Genomic DNA, 15,272 nt, shown 5'->3' on the forward strand with positions numbered 1-15,272 from the left:
ACCAAATGATCAGCTCTGAAAATACATACATACAAGCAACACTAAATGGTTGTATTCATATTTGTATATTTATATATACATGGAACAATAATTATTAAAGAAAAAGATAACAGACTTGAGAGGAAACAGGGGATGATAACACAAAAGGAGTTGATGGGAGAAGAAGGAAGAGGGGATGCTATAATTATATTTCACTTAAAAATTGCAAATAAAAACAATAAAAATAATTCTGAGTCAATCATTGGGAACAGAAAAAGACCTGGAAAAGGAGTTGCTACAGGGAGCTAGCTCTTACTTTCCCACAGAAAGAGGCCTATTCACACAGCCTGAAGTGTGTGGTCTAACTGCTAAACTGCCCAAAGTGCCCATCCTCCAGTTATAAATGTATTTGTCACAACAAACACTTTTTGTATAAAAATGTGAATGAATGGAAATGTTTAAATTTAGTTCAATCTATGTTTGTGGAGCAACTATAGGTGTCAGCCTAGGTGCTGAATGTCGAGTACCGACAGGTGACAAATTATGTACTGAAAGCTTGGAGACTGATTGCAAAGTAGAATTTGAAAGCCTTTCACTGAAGTGTCTATTATTTGGCCAGAAGGCCGATAGCTAGAGGGGTTAACCTTTGTAAAGGATCAAGCTTTTTTATGAATATATATTCGTTTTACCTATTAATAGAATTCAGGCATTTGAGAAGAGCTGATGAGCCCATGTGCTAGGTTTGGAAGAAATGAGCTTGTGGTGCCCTGGAAGCATTCAGCAGAAGGAGGAAGGATGTGAGCAGGGAAACAAGGGCCTGACAAGTGCAGAGGGCAGAAACAAGGGGATGAAATGGTCACTGGTGTAACTGAATTGTTCCAAACACTGAGCAGCGCTAAGGAAGATGCTATCCTCCCCCTGCTCCCAGTAACCCGGCCTGCTTTCTTGATCCTGGTGCTCTCCCAGTCTCTGCCTTGAGAACTCCTTCCCATTGATGTCCTGCTCCATTCCTGCAGAAGTTTGGCCCAGCCACAAGCCTGTAACAGCTGTTTCCTGGGAACAGAGTATGGGCTTGCAGATAAGGAGGGAAATTTGGCTTTGTGGTATTTGAAGTTTATGAAGAAACTGTATTAATTGGTTGTCTACTTTTAACATTAAAAAAGTGAAACCTCTATGTCAATAGAGCTTTTGGTAAAACTCATCTCTAAACCAGAAAGCCATGTAATAGGGGTGCCCCTCAGGGCAATGCCCTGCCCCTTTGGAAGGTGCTACTCCCTTAAAGATCTTCCACCACTTGTGAGAGGCACTCACTCCTTGCCCAGTCCTTCATACCCATCAGCCAAGTCCATTTCAGCCTCAAACCTTTTCTCACATCACTCTGCCTATGGTTTTCTTGTTCTGCAACCAGCATTTATTTGTGGTAAATCTGAAATTTGAAACCAGTTAGCTGCACGTGGCTTCCTTACCTGTCTCCCACAGTGCCTAATATGTAAGTCTTACCACCACAGAGTGTTAGACTCTAAGTCAGAGGACCAGCTCTTGTGTTTTAATCACCTGAAGAATTCAGGAAAGGTTTACCTAGACATCCTTACTCACTGGGTACTTGCATTCTGATTAGTTTCTAGAAATCAGCTTTGATTTTTCCCAATCCACTATATAAACTAATATAGTGTTTCACTTACCAGCATCACTTTCACAGAGTGGGCCATCGTGTCCACACATGGTTTTAGGATGTCCTGATGGAATGCAGGAGTTAGGAGGCAGCGGTGTTGGAACCACCTGGGCCCATCTAAATTCAGGAGTCCTCGTCCTTGAGGAAGAAAATGCACATAGCCTCATGCATTTTATTGGGTTAGGAGAGATGAGGAACACAGGTGGCCTGATGTCACCGACTCACGAGCAGACATGAAGTAGCAGTGACTATCAAGAAGCTGACAGATGGGGACGGTCAGCTCTGATGCTCACACCAGAGTTAATGCATTTAGTGCTGTGAGAAAGTGAAGGCTTTGAGGCCTGATAAGCCTTAGCTTCACAGTGACGGAGTGTGGTATTCTGTACTATATTCCATGAAGGCACACATACAAAACACCCAACCTTAAGAAAAGACTTTAAGTTTGAATAACATCCTTTAAATTTTTTTATTAGGAGAGATGGCTCAGCAGTTAAAAGCACTGGCTATTCTTCCAGAGGTCCTGAGTTCAATTCTCAGCAACCACATGGTGGCTTGTAAGCATTTGTAATGATGTCTGATGCCCTCTTCTGGTGTATCTTAAAATAGCAACAATGTGTACTCAGACATAAAATAAATAATTCTTAAAATTTTTTAACATTTTTCATACAATGTATTTTTATAATATTTTTGGCTTCCCCAAACTTCTCCTGATCCTCCCTCTCTGACCACTCAACTTCATGTTTTTTCTCCTTTCTCTCAAAAACAGAAAAACATCAAAAAACAAAGAATCAAAATCAAAATAGACAAACAAGAGGAATTAAATAAGACGAAACCAAACTGAAACAAAGTGCACAATAAAACATGGAGTCTATTTTGTGTTGACCAACTACTCCTGAGAGTGGGCCCTGCCCTGTAATGCGGTTGATCCACACAGTGACACTCCACTGGAAAACACCGATTATCCATCTCCCAGCAGGTATTAATTGCAAATAATTTCTAGGTTAGAGTGGGACTTTGTGGTCATTTCCCAGTCTCAGTGCTGAGATTCTGTGAATGACATCCCTTTTTGAGTACTTACAAAATGCCAGGTTTGTGACATCTGGTTTGGTGTTTTTAGAACGCTGGCTGTTGCATAAAGTGCTGGAAATCCGGCATTCACCACTCAGCAGTCATTGGTACTGACTTTCATGATCATTTCAAAGATGGGGAAAATGAGTCTTAGAGAGATTAAATTTCTTCCCTAAGATCATGCTCACATAGTCTATTGGCATGAACAGCAACGTGTAAATCTAATGGTCTCTGAATCCAGATCCTATACTCTTTCACTTAATTCCTTCCTGGTCGAAAATAAACATCAACCTCATGAAGAAAGCAGCTTAATTTATTTGCTCTCAGGGTGAAGCCAAACTGCCCGTCAGAGAAAAATTTTACTGAGAGGCATATAAAAATAAGAGAACTCTGAAAAGAAAGGAAAAGTATAAGGAAACATGAGAGAAGAGAGGGTTAAATCTTCCCTTAGTGAGGCTAAGACTGAAGAGTTCACACATGTGTTGCCTTGAAAATGGAACTTTGAGGAGAGAAACAGACAAGGGTGCTTTCTGTGACGTTTTTGCTGGGTTGAACCTTGACACTGGGTTGACCTTTAATTGTCTCCTTGATGACTCTCCTCATAGCTCTTATACTTTAGAAATGTTGTGTGTTCATCATGTGTCATCCACTGTTTTTTTTTTTTTTTTTTTTTTTTTTTTTTTTGTTAAATTGAGATAGGGTCTCTCAAGAGCTTGGAATTTACCAATAGGTTAGGTTGGCTGTCCAGCCCAGAGACCTGCCTGTTTTTGTTTCCCCAGGGATTACAAATGCATGCCATTATGACCCTCTGTTTTTTTTTTTTTTAATGTAGGACTGGGGGTTGAATTTGTGTCTCCAGATTCCATTTTTAAACTTTAGAATTAATATTTTTAGGTGGGGATACAGAATACTGGCTTGCATCATGGAATTTTCATATTTACATGTCATTACACTCACTTGACTCCTTCTCCCTCTGCCTCTACCCCCACTTCCCTTGTGTCCCCTGCCTTCCTCGGGATTGTTCTCTTCCTTCTTCCACATGTCCCCCTCTCTGATTCACATCACGAGTATTTGATGTCCCTTTCTTGATGCTTTTGAGTCTCTTTGGGATGTTCTGCTATGGACGATTGACTTGGAGTGAGAATGGGCTGCACATACATACCAATGCATGGAGTCAGGAGCTGGTGCAGATACTGCATCTTTGGGTCTGCAGAACCAAGCAGAGGAGACTGCATTAGGGAAAGCACTCATGACTAATTCAAGTTGGGGACTCAGTGCAAACAGTGGGCAGCTCACTTTCTATAGCCTTGGAGGCTGGGAAAACCCATCTTGATTCAGTTCCAGAGAAGACAATTCCCAGGACCTAAGCTCATATTCTCTCTGGTTGCTATTCCCTTCAGCATGCTGGCTTACTAGGGGATGGACAAGTTTCCAGAATGGGTGTTGGGATAAGTGTGCTTGTTGGAGAACATCAGACAGTGAGGCACAAAGGCCTCTTGATTTTCTTGCGATTAATGTAAGTAGTAGAGCTCAAAATGGCGATTTTAGTTTTGTACTATGAAATAATCTGAATAGGAACCCTATAAATAGATTGAGTGAGTGGGTGGGGGGAATAATCTCTCCTCTGTAAAGGAAGAGAATAATTTGGAGCATAACCAAGAGTCTGGGCTAGGAAGTGAACGTTCCATCACCCTAGCTTCTGTTCAGACACAGAAGCAGGTTTCTGATTTCCTCAGGAGACTTAAGCTCATTATGCAGTGTGGAGCAGTGTTGTTGACTCAAAAGTCCCAAAAGCAAGGAGACAAAGGAAGCCTCTGGCCCTGCTGCTGGGGCAGCTGGGATTTATGGGGTTCTGGAGCCAAAACTAGACAAGGAACTGGGAAGTACATGGGACTTCCCCTGGCCAGGGCAGATCTGTCCCCTCTCCATACTTGCTCAGGCTGTCTTGCAGCCCCAGGGCTAATCTTTACTTCAGACTGGACCCATATATCATGTGAAGCTCCTAGCAGGATTGGGACTCAGATTTTCATCTCATTCCTTACCTGTTCTGCTCAGAAATATCTTCGCATAGTCTGGGTCATAGATGTAGAAAAATGCCTGGAAGGGCCCTACCCAGCAGGGGAAGGCACAAGGGTGCTTTTTGACAATCTCATCAAGCGTCTCCATATTATCCTCCTGAAGAAACTATAGTAAAAATGGTCAGGAGATTAGAGTCAGTGGGGTTTGTCTTGGCTTGTCTTACAGACACAGGGGGTGAGCTCGTGTCTTACAGACACCAGGCTGCACAGTAGAAAGACCTGACTCCTTTACATGTAGGGAGGTGAAAGTCTTTCTCTAAGATCTCGAAGCTTGGGGATAATGTCCTAAACAAGGCGAGTGTACTTTCCTCACTCACTGGGGAAAGACTAGGCAACCCAGCTAGAAGAACATATCCCACATGCAGGCAACAGCTTTTGGGATAGCCCCCACTCCAGGACCCATATGAAGACCAGGCTGCATATTTGATACATATATGCAAGGGCCCAGGTCCAGCCCGGATATGTTCTTTAGTTGGTGGTCCAGACTCTGAGAGCCCCAAGGGTCCAGGTTAATTGATTCTGTTGGTCTTCCTGTTGCGTTCCTATCCTCCTGGGGGCTGTAATACTTCCTCCTAGTCTTCCATAAGAATCTCCAAACTCCATGCACTGTTTGTCTATGGGTGTCTGCATCCGTGTGAGTCAGTTGGTGAGTGGAGCCTCTCAGAGAACAGCCATGCTAAACTGCAATCATAACAGAGTATCATTAGTAGTGTTAAGGATTGGTGCTTGCCCATGGGCTGGATCTCTAGTTAGGCTGGTTATTGGTTGGTCAGTCCCTCAGATTCTGCTCCATCCCCAATCCCTGCCTTTCTTGTAGACAGGATAAGTTTTGGGACAAGAGTTTTGTGGGTGGGTTGGTGTCCCTTTTGCCACCTGCATTCCTGCCTGGCCACAGCAGGTAGCCTCTCCAATAGTCATTTCTTAAGCTCAGTAGTGTTGGGGTTGGCAATTTGAGCTGAGTTAGGCCAGGAGTTTTCTAGGTTGACTTTGGCTAGGCTGACTAATGTGCCACAGTTCACAGCAGGTTAGATAAAGGTCGGCTGTTATTCTAGATGCCTTGGTCTCTTCTGCCTACTGTATTACCTTTCAGCTGAATAGCTGGATGGCACGACCCTGCTTACCTGGAGTCAAGGTCCCAGGATAGCAAGTGAACAGATCTAACCTTGCAAGCAGTTTGTAAACCTCTCAGCCACATTTGCTGCACTCACATTGATTGACCAGAGCCATTCACAAAATCAAGTCCAGAGTCAGGGTGGAAGAGCACAGAGCACATTCATATCCCCTCATGTATTAGAGATTTCTGTAATTTTTTTCTAACCCCTGCATACTTTTGTTTCCTTTCTATTTGTATATTGTTATATTTTGCTGCCTAACAAATTACTCTCAAGTTTAGCAGCTTAAAACAACAGTTTATATTTCGTGCAGTTTATATAAGGGTTGGGGATTCAGTAATGATTTCCAATAGCTGGGTAATGCTAATTTCAGGTCTCTAACAAGGTTGTATGGAGATGGCAAGGGCTGCAACCATGTAAAAGACTGGATGAAACAGAGGGCACAGAAACAGTATCCAAGTTAATAAAATCAGAAATGAAAAGGGAGATATAACAACGAAATATATCTTAAAATAATTATTGTTTGTTCAATGTTAACAGTTGGAAATATTAAAACCATGTTCTACAAACATCATGGAAATATAATTGATCATTTTTCCCACTGTGCTTGAAATTAGCATTTTCTTAACGTTTAACTTGAAAGGGTTTTTGCTATTTTGAAATTTTTAAAATACTGGTAAAATAATTTCTCTCCTAGAAACATTGATAATCTTTTTTAAGTAAACCGATTGTTAGACAATGTACACAGATATATAATGCATTTTAAATATTCTCTCTCTATGTCAGGTGGTATCAAATAAGGGTTTTTGAATGTATTTCTTTTTTAAAAAGATTTATTTATTATTATATCTAAGTACACTGTAGCTGTCTTCAGACACACCAGAAAAGGGTGTCAGATCTCATTACGGATGGTTGTGAGCCACCATGTGGTTGTTGGGATTTGAACTTAGGACCTTCAGAAGAGCAGTCAGTGGTCTTAACTGCTGAGCCATCTCTCCAGCCTCCCCCCTTTTTCTTTTTTTTTGAATATATTTCTAAATGATTCATTTTTAATATTTTATGCTCTTTTACTATGCTTAACTCCCAAAGAATATTTTGTATGTTTTGAAACAATTTAGTTTTAAACATTAGATATGGATAGTATTAAATATTCATTAATGATATTCTTAGAGTATGAAAGGATATGAATATAAAAGTTGAACAAAATTTTTATGTATTATTTGATTCTCAAAATACTCAATATTATTAATATATTTGATGTATAAAATGCATTTAAATAATAAAAAATTTAAGAAAAAAAAAGAATATGCTTGGTCAAGGAGTGGCACTATTTAGGGATGTGGCCTTAGTGAAGTAAGTGTGTCACTGTAGGTGTGGGCTTTAAGACCCTCCTCCTAACTGCCTGGAAGTCATTCTTCCACTAGCAGCCTTCAGATGAAGGTGTAGAACTCTCAGCTCCTCCTGTACCATGCCTGTGTGAATGCTGCCATGTCCCTGCCTTTATGATAATGGACTGAACCTCTGAACCTATAAGTCAGCCCCAATTAAGTGTCGTCTTTTATAAGAAAGAAAAAAAAAGAGTTGATGTGGTCACTGTCTCTTCACAGCAGGTGACAGTGACTGCTGCCTGTCTTGTTGACAAAGTTGATAGAATAAGGGCCATCTTAGGTCCTTGTTACCCACAAACAGTCACTCTTACTGCTTTCTCTCCTGGGAGCATCTGCAATCAATTACAGTTTCAATTTGTTTCATTTTCATTGAAGATGCTGTGAGAAATGCTTTGAAATATAGTTTTCTAGTACTTAAAGAACACATCTTTCAGATAGTGGCCTAGACCTCTAATCCCAGCCCTAAGGAGGCTGGGACAGAGACCCGATTGGGCTATGCAGACAGACCTGTCTCAAAAAAATCAGAAATGAAAAACATTGAATTAAGAATGTCTGGAATGCTTAAGGAAAAACTAAAATTCAATATAAGAATTAATGAAATGGAATTTAGTTGATTTTGTAAATTAACCATTACAGATCATTAGTTTTTTGTTAATTAATTTTCTTAGATTTATTTACTTTATGTATTTGAGTGTTTGTTCACATATATGTCTATGCACAATGTAAATGTCTGGTTCCTGCTGAGACCAGAAAAGAGCATCAGATCCCCTGAAAGTGGAGTTAAAGTTGGTTATGAGCTGCCATGTGGGTCCTGGGAATTAAACCCAGGTTCTCTGCATAAACAACCAATTAATCCTAACTTCTGAACTATCTCTCTAGCCTCTTGATTTAATAATAATAATTAATAATAATAATAACAATAATAATAATAAATACTAATTGTGATCCTTGAGGCTTCATGGTAGACTAATTTCTTAGAATGTGCTAGGTAGGCCCTGGCTCTGTTATTGAAACTGCAAAAGAAAAACAAAACAAAAAATAGTAAATTAAAAAACAAACAAACAAAAAGATTGGATGGACAGAATCCGCCTCCAAATTCCCTCACATGGTTCTTGACAAGCCTTAGCATCCCTGCTTGCCTGTACTGGTTCTTTTCATAGGGCTACTCACAGCTGAAGTGCCTATTTGTGCCAGGATACCTGGTTCTTTCTTGGTTTTAGCATTTAAAAAAACAAAAACAAAAACAAAAAAACATGTTTCTCCAGTTCCTTTACATGAAAAACATTGCGCAGTACAGGTTAAAATATTCCCAAGAGCCCACATACATTCACAACTAAGCAACCTGCTATAGAGATACAAGCTGTGGGCAATGGCAGGCTGCAATTTGTGGTTACAAAGAAAGGATCAAGTTTATCTTGAAAAATAATCTTACACATTTTAAAAGAAAAAAAATCACAAATCTAGACCTTTATTTAAAGAACAGTCACTTCTACTTTAAATCCTCAGGGTGCACATTTACTCATTAACAATTTTCTTATTAAATCCTATCAGGAAGCTGAGGGCAAGGGAGTACAAGCAATCAATCATAATCTTGACCAACAACCCAGCTTTAGCGAAAGAGGCACAGTTGCCATTGTTCTTGTTCCTGACCTTAAAAAATCCTTAGCTTAATTATTAAGAGTGTACCTTTCTGAAATTGAAATTGCTCCCTAAGATTTTCTACATCAGAACCACTAGCAAAAACATCTTAATCTAACTTCACTAACAACTTGTTTTTCCAAAGAATTTGGGGGAAATACACAGAGGGGCCCCATCCACTCAGAGGAGAAGGGGAAAGGGGATAGAAGAATTGTGGGACAGAATGACCAGGAGGGGGGCAGTGAGCTGGATATAAAATGAATAAGTAAAAAGTAAATAAAATACATTAATAATAATAATAATTAATAATAACAATAAAGAAATGGCCCTTGTTGCTGGGTAATAGTGGTGCATGCCTTTAGCCCCAGCACTTGGGAGGCAGAGCAGGTCATCTCCGATTCGAGACCAGCCTGGTTTACAAATTTGAGCTCTGGGGCATCCAGGACTATACAGAGAAACCTTGTTTTGTGTGTGTGGTGTAGAAACAGGGAGAAATGGCTATTGTCAAAGTGTGGTGTGTTTATGTAATATAAGATAATTGGTGGAAGAACAAATGGAGAATAAGACAGAACTCATGGAAACTAAAATGGTGACAGTCAGATTAAAAGTGTATTTTTCAGATGGCTCAGTAGCTAAAGGATTTGCTATTAACGTAGATAACCTGAATTTGGTTCCCAGAACCCACATGGCAGTTCACAACCATTCTGATGTCCTCTTTCGATCTCTGTGGGTACCAGGCACATACATGGTATATATACACACGTTCAGGCAGGACACTCATACACATAAAATGAAATAAATAAATCTAAAAAATTCAATGATTCATCTTCTGGGTATATGCTCAAAATAAATAATTACTATTTCATTAAGCCATCTGACTTCTATATTCACCACAGCATATATTTCTAATTTATAATGGCTGACTTAGGAGTCAGCCTAAGTATATACTGCTGGATGAATGAAGGAAGAAAATTCGGTCACTAAGCATGATGGTTCATGACTGTGATCACTTGGGAGGCAGAGGTAGAAGGACCACTGCAAGTTTGAAGACAGCTTGGGCTATATAGTGAGTTCCAGGACAGCCTGGGCTATAGTGATTGACTGTCCACATCAAACCTAAAATCCAAACTCCCAATCAAAACATTTTAACAAAGAAAAGAGAGAGAATAAAGAGAGAGGGAAAGGAAGAAAGAAAAAAAGAAAGAAAGAAAGAAAGAAAGAAGGGAAGAAAGAAAGAAAGGAAGGAAGGAAGGAAGGAAGAGAGAAAGAAAAGACAAGAGAGCATGGTTTATGTGCATCTGAGTGTATCTGAAGGGACCTCGAGTCACCACATGGCACATGGAAATGATACATGGCAGAGATATAATATAATAATATAATATATATAATATAGTCGAGGAAGCCAAGGAGCAAAATCCCCAGGGCAGACTTTCCAGCCCACCCATTCCTGGAGAGTTTGTGCAGGCGCTTCACAGCTAGTGGTTCTTTCTTCCCCCAGGGATCCTAGGAGGAGGCACACCATCCCTCCAAGCCAGGATTTTCATTTTCTCTTAGTGCTCAAGTCTGTACCTTACTTGGGCCCGTCAGGGAAAAGACTCACTTTCCTTTTGTAGACCTAGGACTTAGCACACACAGCTGCTACTCCCAATGTGTTGACAGAATTTATCAGTCTGGGTAGGAAGTGGATTTGAAAACAGGAGACATGGAACAAGTGATATGGCAAGTGATAGGGCAATCAGTATCCGCAGAGCAATGGGGTGCGGCCCCTCCCGCTTTTACAGGAAGCTTTAAAAAGACATTTTTTTTTTCCTGGCCTGAATGAACCAAGGGGTCAACTATTGCTATCGCTTTTGAACATTTTCTACAACTAAGTATGAGTTAGAGCAACACACTGAGTGTTAAACAATACACGCAGAAGACATACCAAGGCGACTGGAGACTGAGCTGACACCTAGTGCTCTTTTACAATATTCACGTTTCCCAAATAACCTCCCTGTCTAGTAACCCTTCCGCGGGGGAATGCGAGAGTTCCTAGTATTGCAGAGGAGCTGAGAGCCACCCTACCCTCCCCCATCCCCCAGGCTGGAAGTCCTAGAATAGCTCAAAACTGCATGGGAGGGATGGAAGCAGAGGCTAGGCTATTGGCTTCCTCGGCAGCATCCTGCTGCGCCCCTCCCTCCATCTACCTTCTGGTGTCCCAGGAGCCAGTGGGCGGGAGGCCCCGGGAAGGGGCTCAGGTCGCGCAGCAGTCGCTGTCTCCGCAGGTAGAGCTTCATGGCCTGCATCAGCACCAGCGCCAGGCAGAACACCAAAGCCAGGTGCAAGGGCCGCGCCCAACGAGTCTCCAGCCAGGAGGCCTCCATCACTCTGAGCTCGCTTTTCGGCGGGCAGTGGGTGGGTGGAGGATATGGTAGTGGTGGTGGGAAGCTCTTAGCTTTCTCCAGCCCGGAGCTGGCGTGAACCACCCAGCCCCCTCCCCAGTGAGCCCTGGTGTAACTGAGGTGGGGGAGGGGCAGCTCCTGCCTGGGAAGAAGATGCTGGTCCTTCGGGATTTCCAGTCTGCGCTATCCATTCGCTGGTGCACGCTTGGATTCAGGCAGACAGACTTCGTTCGCGGAGTGTCTTATTTTAAGTTTGACAGTTTCCAATCGCGGAAGATCTGAATTTAGACTTTGAAATAATGCTCAGGCTGATGTAATTATTTCTCTTCCTTGTCACGAACGAAAATAAACTGCTATGCGAAATGACCTGCTTTCCCACTCTGGAAATCTATGAGCAGCCACAGGAACTAGGTGGGAGCCGAGGAGGGCATGGCCACCATACATGTGCAGTGTGGCCTGCCAAACTGTGCATGTGAATGTTTTCCCTTGTTCTTCATCCCGATTTCTAGAGTGCACCAAGGTCCACCGTGGCTCCTTTCAAGCTGTGTCAGAGTACCAAACCCCCGAGATGAGAAGAGACAGACAGTGGTGCACCACTACAGAGTATTTCTATTATTCAGGTACAATCAGTCCATTTATTTATGCTAAGGCAGACCTATGGTAGTGCTGGAGTTACAGCCCTGAACAATAGATTAAATCTCAGTTACCAACTCCCTATTTTCTTCCTTGTCAACGTCCCCACTCCTGACTTCTCTGTCCCCATCCCAACCTCTGAAGACAGAATATTTTTTGGTCAGGGAAGCAGTAACCACAGACTCCAGGGGGAAATGGCTTCATCTGGTCCACGTATTGATATTTTACACTTTTTTTTAGTGTTAGTAAGACTTTCACCTTCTTCTTTCAGGTTCTTCCTGTGCGGGGCTCCCTGCCCTATCATGACATGTCTCTCATAGGGAATACACGGTGAAGGTACTGGAGATTGTGAAGTTCCTTGCTCTATCCTCTGGGTTCTGATTGCTCTCAGCCTTGTGTCTTGTCTGCTCTGGTCTCTGGTTCCCTTTGGCTGACTGATAAACAACAGGGTGAGGGGTTGGGATGCTCCTGTGGCTACTGAGCAAATGGCCTAAGCCAGGATAGGAATGCCGAGGGAAGGATCACTTCTCAGTTTTTAACAAATTTTTAGCCATGCAGTGATGGTGCACGCCTTTAGTCCCAGCACTTGGGAGGCAGAGGATAGGTGAATTTCTGAGTTCGAGGCCAGCCTGGTCTACAGAGTGAGTTCTAGGATAGCCAGGGCTACACAGAGAAACCCTGTCTCAAAAACCAAAACAAACAAACAAAAAAAAAAAACAAAAAAAATTTTTTTAAATTGGCAATGATCTTGTATATTTTGCCACTTCAATAAATACAGCCTTACGTGTGTGTGTGTGTGTGTGTGTGTGTGTGTGTGTGTGTGTGTGTGTGTGTATAGTTACAATGATCCTGAAGCTGATCAGGAAATAAATTTCTTCAACTTATGAAATGAATACAGAAATGTTCTTAAAATTGTTACCCTTTTACAACAATATTGAGAAAGTGTATTTTTGCTAACCTGGTCTAAATCTGAGGCTTTTAATGTTATTGTAGAGTGAGAATAAGCAGTTGTTCTGTGCAAATAATCTTTAAATTATTTTAAGAAGTTTAAAATGTTTATTTATTATTATTCACGTGTGTTTGCATGCACAGAGGATGACTTCCTAGGAACTGGGTTTCTCCATCAGGTCCCTTGTCATCTCTGTTGTTCTGTTTCAGGGTGAGTCTCTTGTGCTCATTCCACCACTATCAGTGCTGAGATTACAGATGTTTGTGGCCAAGGGCTGGAACTCTGGTCATCAAGGCTGGGTATCAAGCCTTTTTACCTGCTGAGCCATCTTTCTGACACTAAATCATTCTCTTTTTTAAAATAACATTTTATTGATTATTAGGGGATTTCACATCATGTACCCCAATCACACTCACTTCCAAGTCCTCTCAGGTTTGCTTTCCCAATCTGTGACCTCCCCCACCCAATGTTAGTCCAATTTTTGTTGCCTATAGACTCACCGGAGCATGGTCAAACATCCAGTGTCCAGTTGCATAAGGAAACCTAATCTTTTTCTACCCACACCCTGCCAGAAGCCATCAAGTATGGAGCCACCTTTCTTCCTTCCTTCCTTCCTTCCTTCCTTCCTTCCTTCCTTCCTTCCTTCCTTCCTTCCTTCCTCCCTCCCTCCCTCCCTCCCTCCCTCCCTCCCTCCCTCCTCTCTCTCTCTCTCTCTCTCTCTCTCCCTTCCTCCCTCCCTCCCTCCCTCCCTTCCTTCCTTCCTTCCTTCCTTCCTTCCTTCCTTCCTTTCTTTCTTTTTTCTTTCTTTCTTTCTTTCTTTCTTTTGGTTTTCGAGACAGGGTTTCTCTGTGTAGCCCTGGCTGTCCTGGAACTCACTTTGTAGGCCAGGCTGGCCTCGAACTCAGAAATCTGCCTGCCTCTGCCTCCTGAGTGTTGGGATTAAAGGCATGCGTCACCACGCCCAGCATCACATTTCTTTTTTAAAAACATTGGATATTTTATTTATTTACATTTCAAATGTTATTCCCTTTCCAGGTCTCTCTTCTGGGAACTCCCTATCCCATCGTCCCTCCTCCTGCTTCTATGAGGGTGCTCACCTACTCTCCCACTCGCTCCTGCCTCCCTGCCCTGGCATTCCCCAACACTGGAGCATGGAGCCTTCCCAGGACCAAGGGCCTCTCCTACCATTGATGTCTGGCCAGGTCATCCTCTGCTACACATGCAGCTGGAGCCATGGATCCCTCCATGTGTACTCTTTGGTTGGTGGTTTAGTCCCTGGGAGCACTGGAGGATCTGGTTGGTTGATATTGTTGTTCCTAGTATAGATTACAAACCCCTTCAGCTCCTTCAGTCCTTTCTCTAACTCCTCCATTGGAGACCCTGTGATCAGTCCAATGGTTGGCTTTGAGCATCTGCCTCTGTATTTGCCAGGCTCTGACAATACCTCTTAGGAGACAGCTATATCAGGGTGGAGCTACATTTCAGCATCCTTATCACACATATTAAGAACTCTATTTGATGGTTTCCGGTCTTGGCTGTTACTTTTTATGTGGAGGGTTGGGGTAGGGTAAGGGTAAGGCTTGTCACTGAAGCTTTTAATGTCCTTTTTTCTCATCTGTGAGTCTGCAGTCATTGATTCTACTCCAAAAGCAGTTTACTTGCCCTTTGTAGACAGCAGTAGCATGGATAACACATTTCCACATGGTTTCTGGTACTAGCATGGATCATGGATGTGTACATGGTCTCCAGCCTCTTACATTCAGGAGCCCCATAAAAGTACTAAACTGAAAGCTATATTATATATGCAAAGGACCCAGTTCAGACCCATGTAGGCCCTGTGACTGCTGCTCCCCATCCCTGTGAGTTCATATGAGCCGACTCATTTGCTTTAGAGCACTTTGTTCTGGTGTCCTCTATCTGTCCGGTTTCCCCAACTCCTTCTGCCTCCTGCTCTTCTGGGTTCCCTGAGCTCTGAGGGGAGAGATTGGATGGTGACATCTCATTTACAGTATCTGTGTGCAAGCCAACACTTGTTTTTCCCTTTAGACTATTCAATTTACTTTGATTATATTATAGGGTAAAAGTCACAGACTATGAAGAAGAGCTAACCTGTCATATTTACATCTCTGGGTTAAGTGCTAGCAATGTATTTTCAATACTACACAGAACAGTTGGAAGAAGCATGTCTTTCTTATCATTCTTATCTTTGAGTGGTTTGGGAACACAGGGAAAAAATCTTAATTTTAATTGCACTAACTTTTTTTCATTTTAAAATAAAATTGTAATTAAAAATACTTCAATTTTTACTTAATTTTATTTAAGTAGATTCAAGGGGATGATGATACTTGCAAACTAAAGAAGCATAGAATGTGAT

General features: G+C 42.0%; 1 protein-coding gene and 1 long non-coding RNA gene across 2 annotated transcripts in view; one reads left to right on the forward strand and one right to left on the reverse strand.

The window, feature by feature from the left end:
- Nucleotides 1–11,400, reverse strand: part of Cyp4x1 (cytochrome P450, family 4, subfamily x, polypeptide 1) — a 27,757-nt gene extending 16,357 nt beyond the window's left edge. Inside the window, exons 1-4 of the mRNA NM_001003947.2 lie at nucleotides 11,122–11,400; nucleotides 4,762–4,903; nucleotides 3,882–3,926; nucleotides 1,662–1,789 (exon numbers count right to left, since the gene is read on the reverse strand). Coding sequence (NP_001003947.1) covers nucleotides 1,662–1,789; nucleotides 3,882–3,926; nucleotides 4,762–4,903; nucleotides 11,122–11,298 — 492 coding nt within the window. The 5' untranslated portion in view covers nucleotides 11,299–11,400. The remainder of the gene's footprint in view (nucleotides 1–1,661; nucleotides 1,790–3,881; nucleotides 3,927–4,761; nucleotides 4,904–11,121) is intronic.
- Cyp4x1os (cytochrome P450, family 4, subfamily x, polypeptide 1, opposite strand) lies at nucleotides 11,153–15,185 on the forward strand. Its single transcript, NR_131922.1, has 4 exons — nucleotides 11,153–11,727; nucleotides 11,826–11,936; nucleotides 12,221–12,285; nucleotides 13,934–15,185. It is a non-coding gene; the product is annotated as a cytochrome P450, family 4, subfamily x, polypeptide 1, opposite strand (long non-coding RNA).
- Nucleotides 15,186–15,272: the final 87 nt, after the last annotated feature.

The sequence above is a fragment of the Mus musculus genome, chromosome 4, assembly GCF_000001635.26.
Source record: "Mus musculus strain C57BL/6J chromosome 4, GRCm38.p6 C57BL/6J".
NCBI classification, from domain to species: Eukaryota; Metazoa; Chordata; class Mammalia; order Rodentia; family Muridae; genus Mus; species Mus musculus.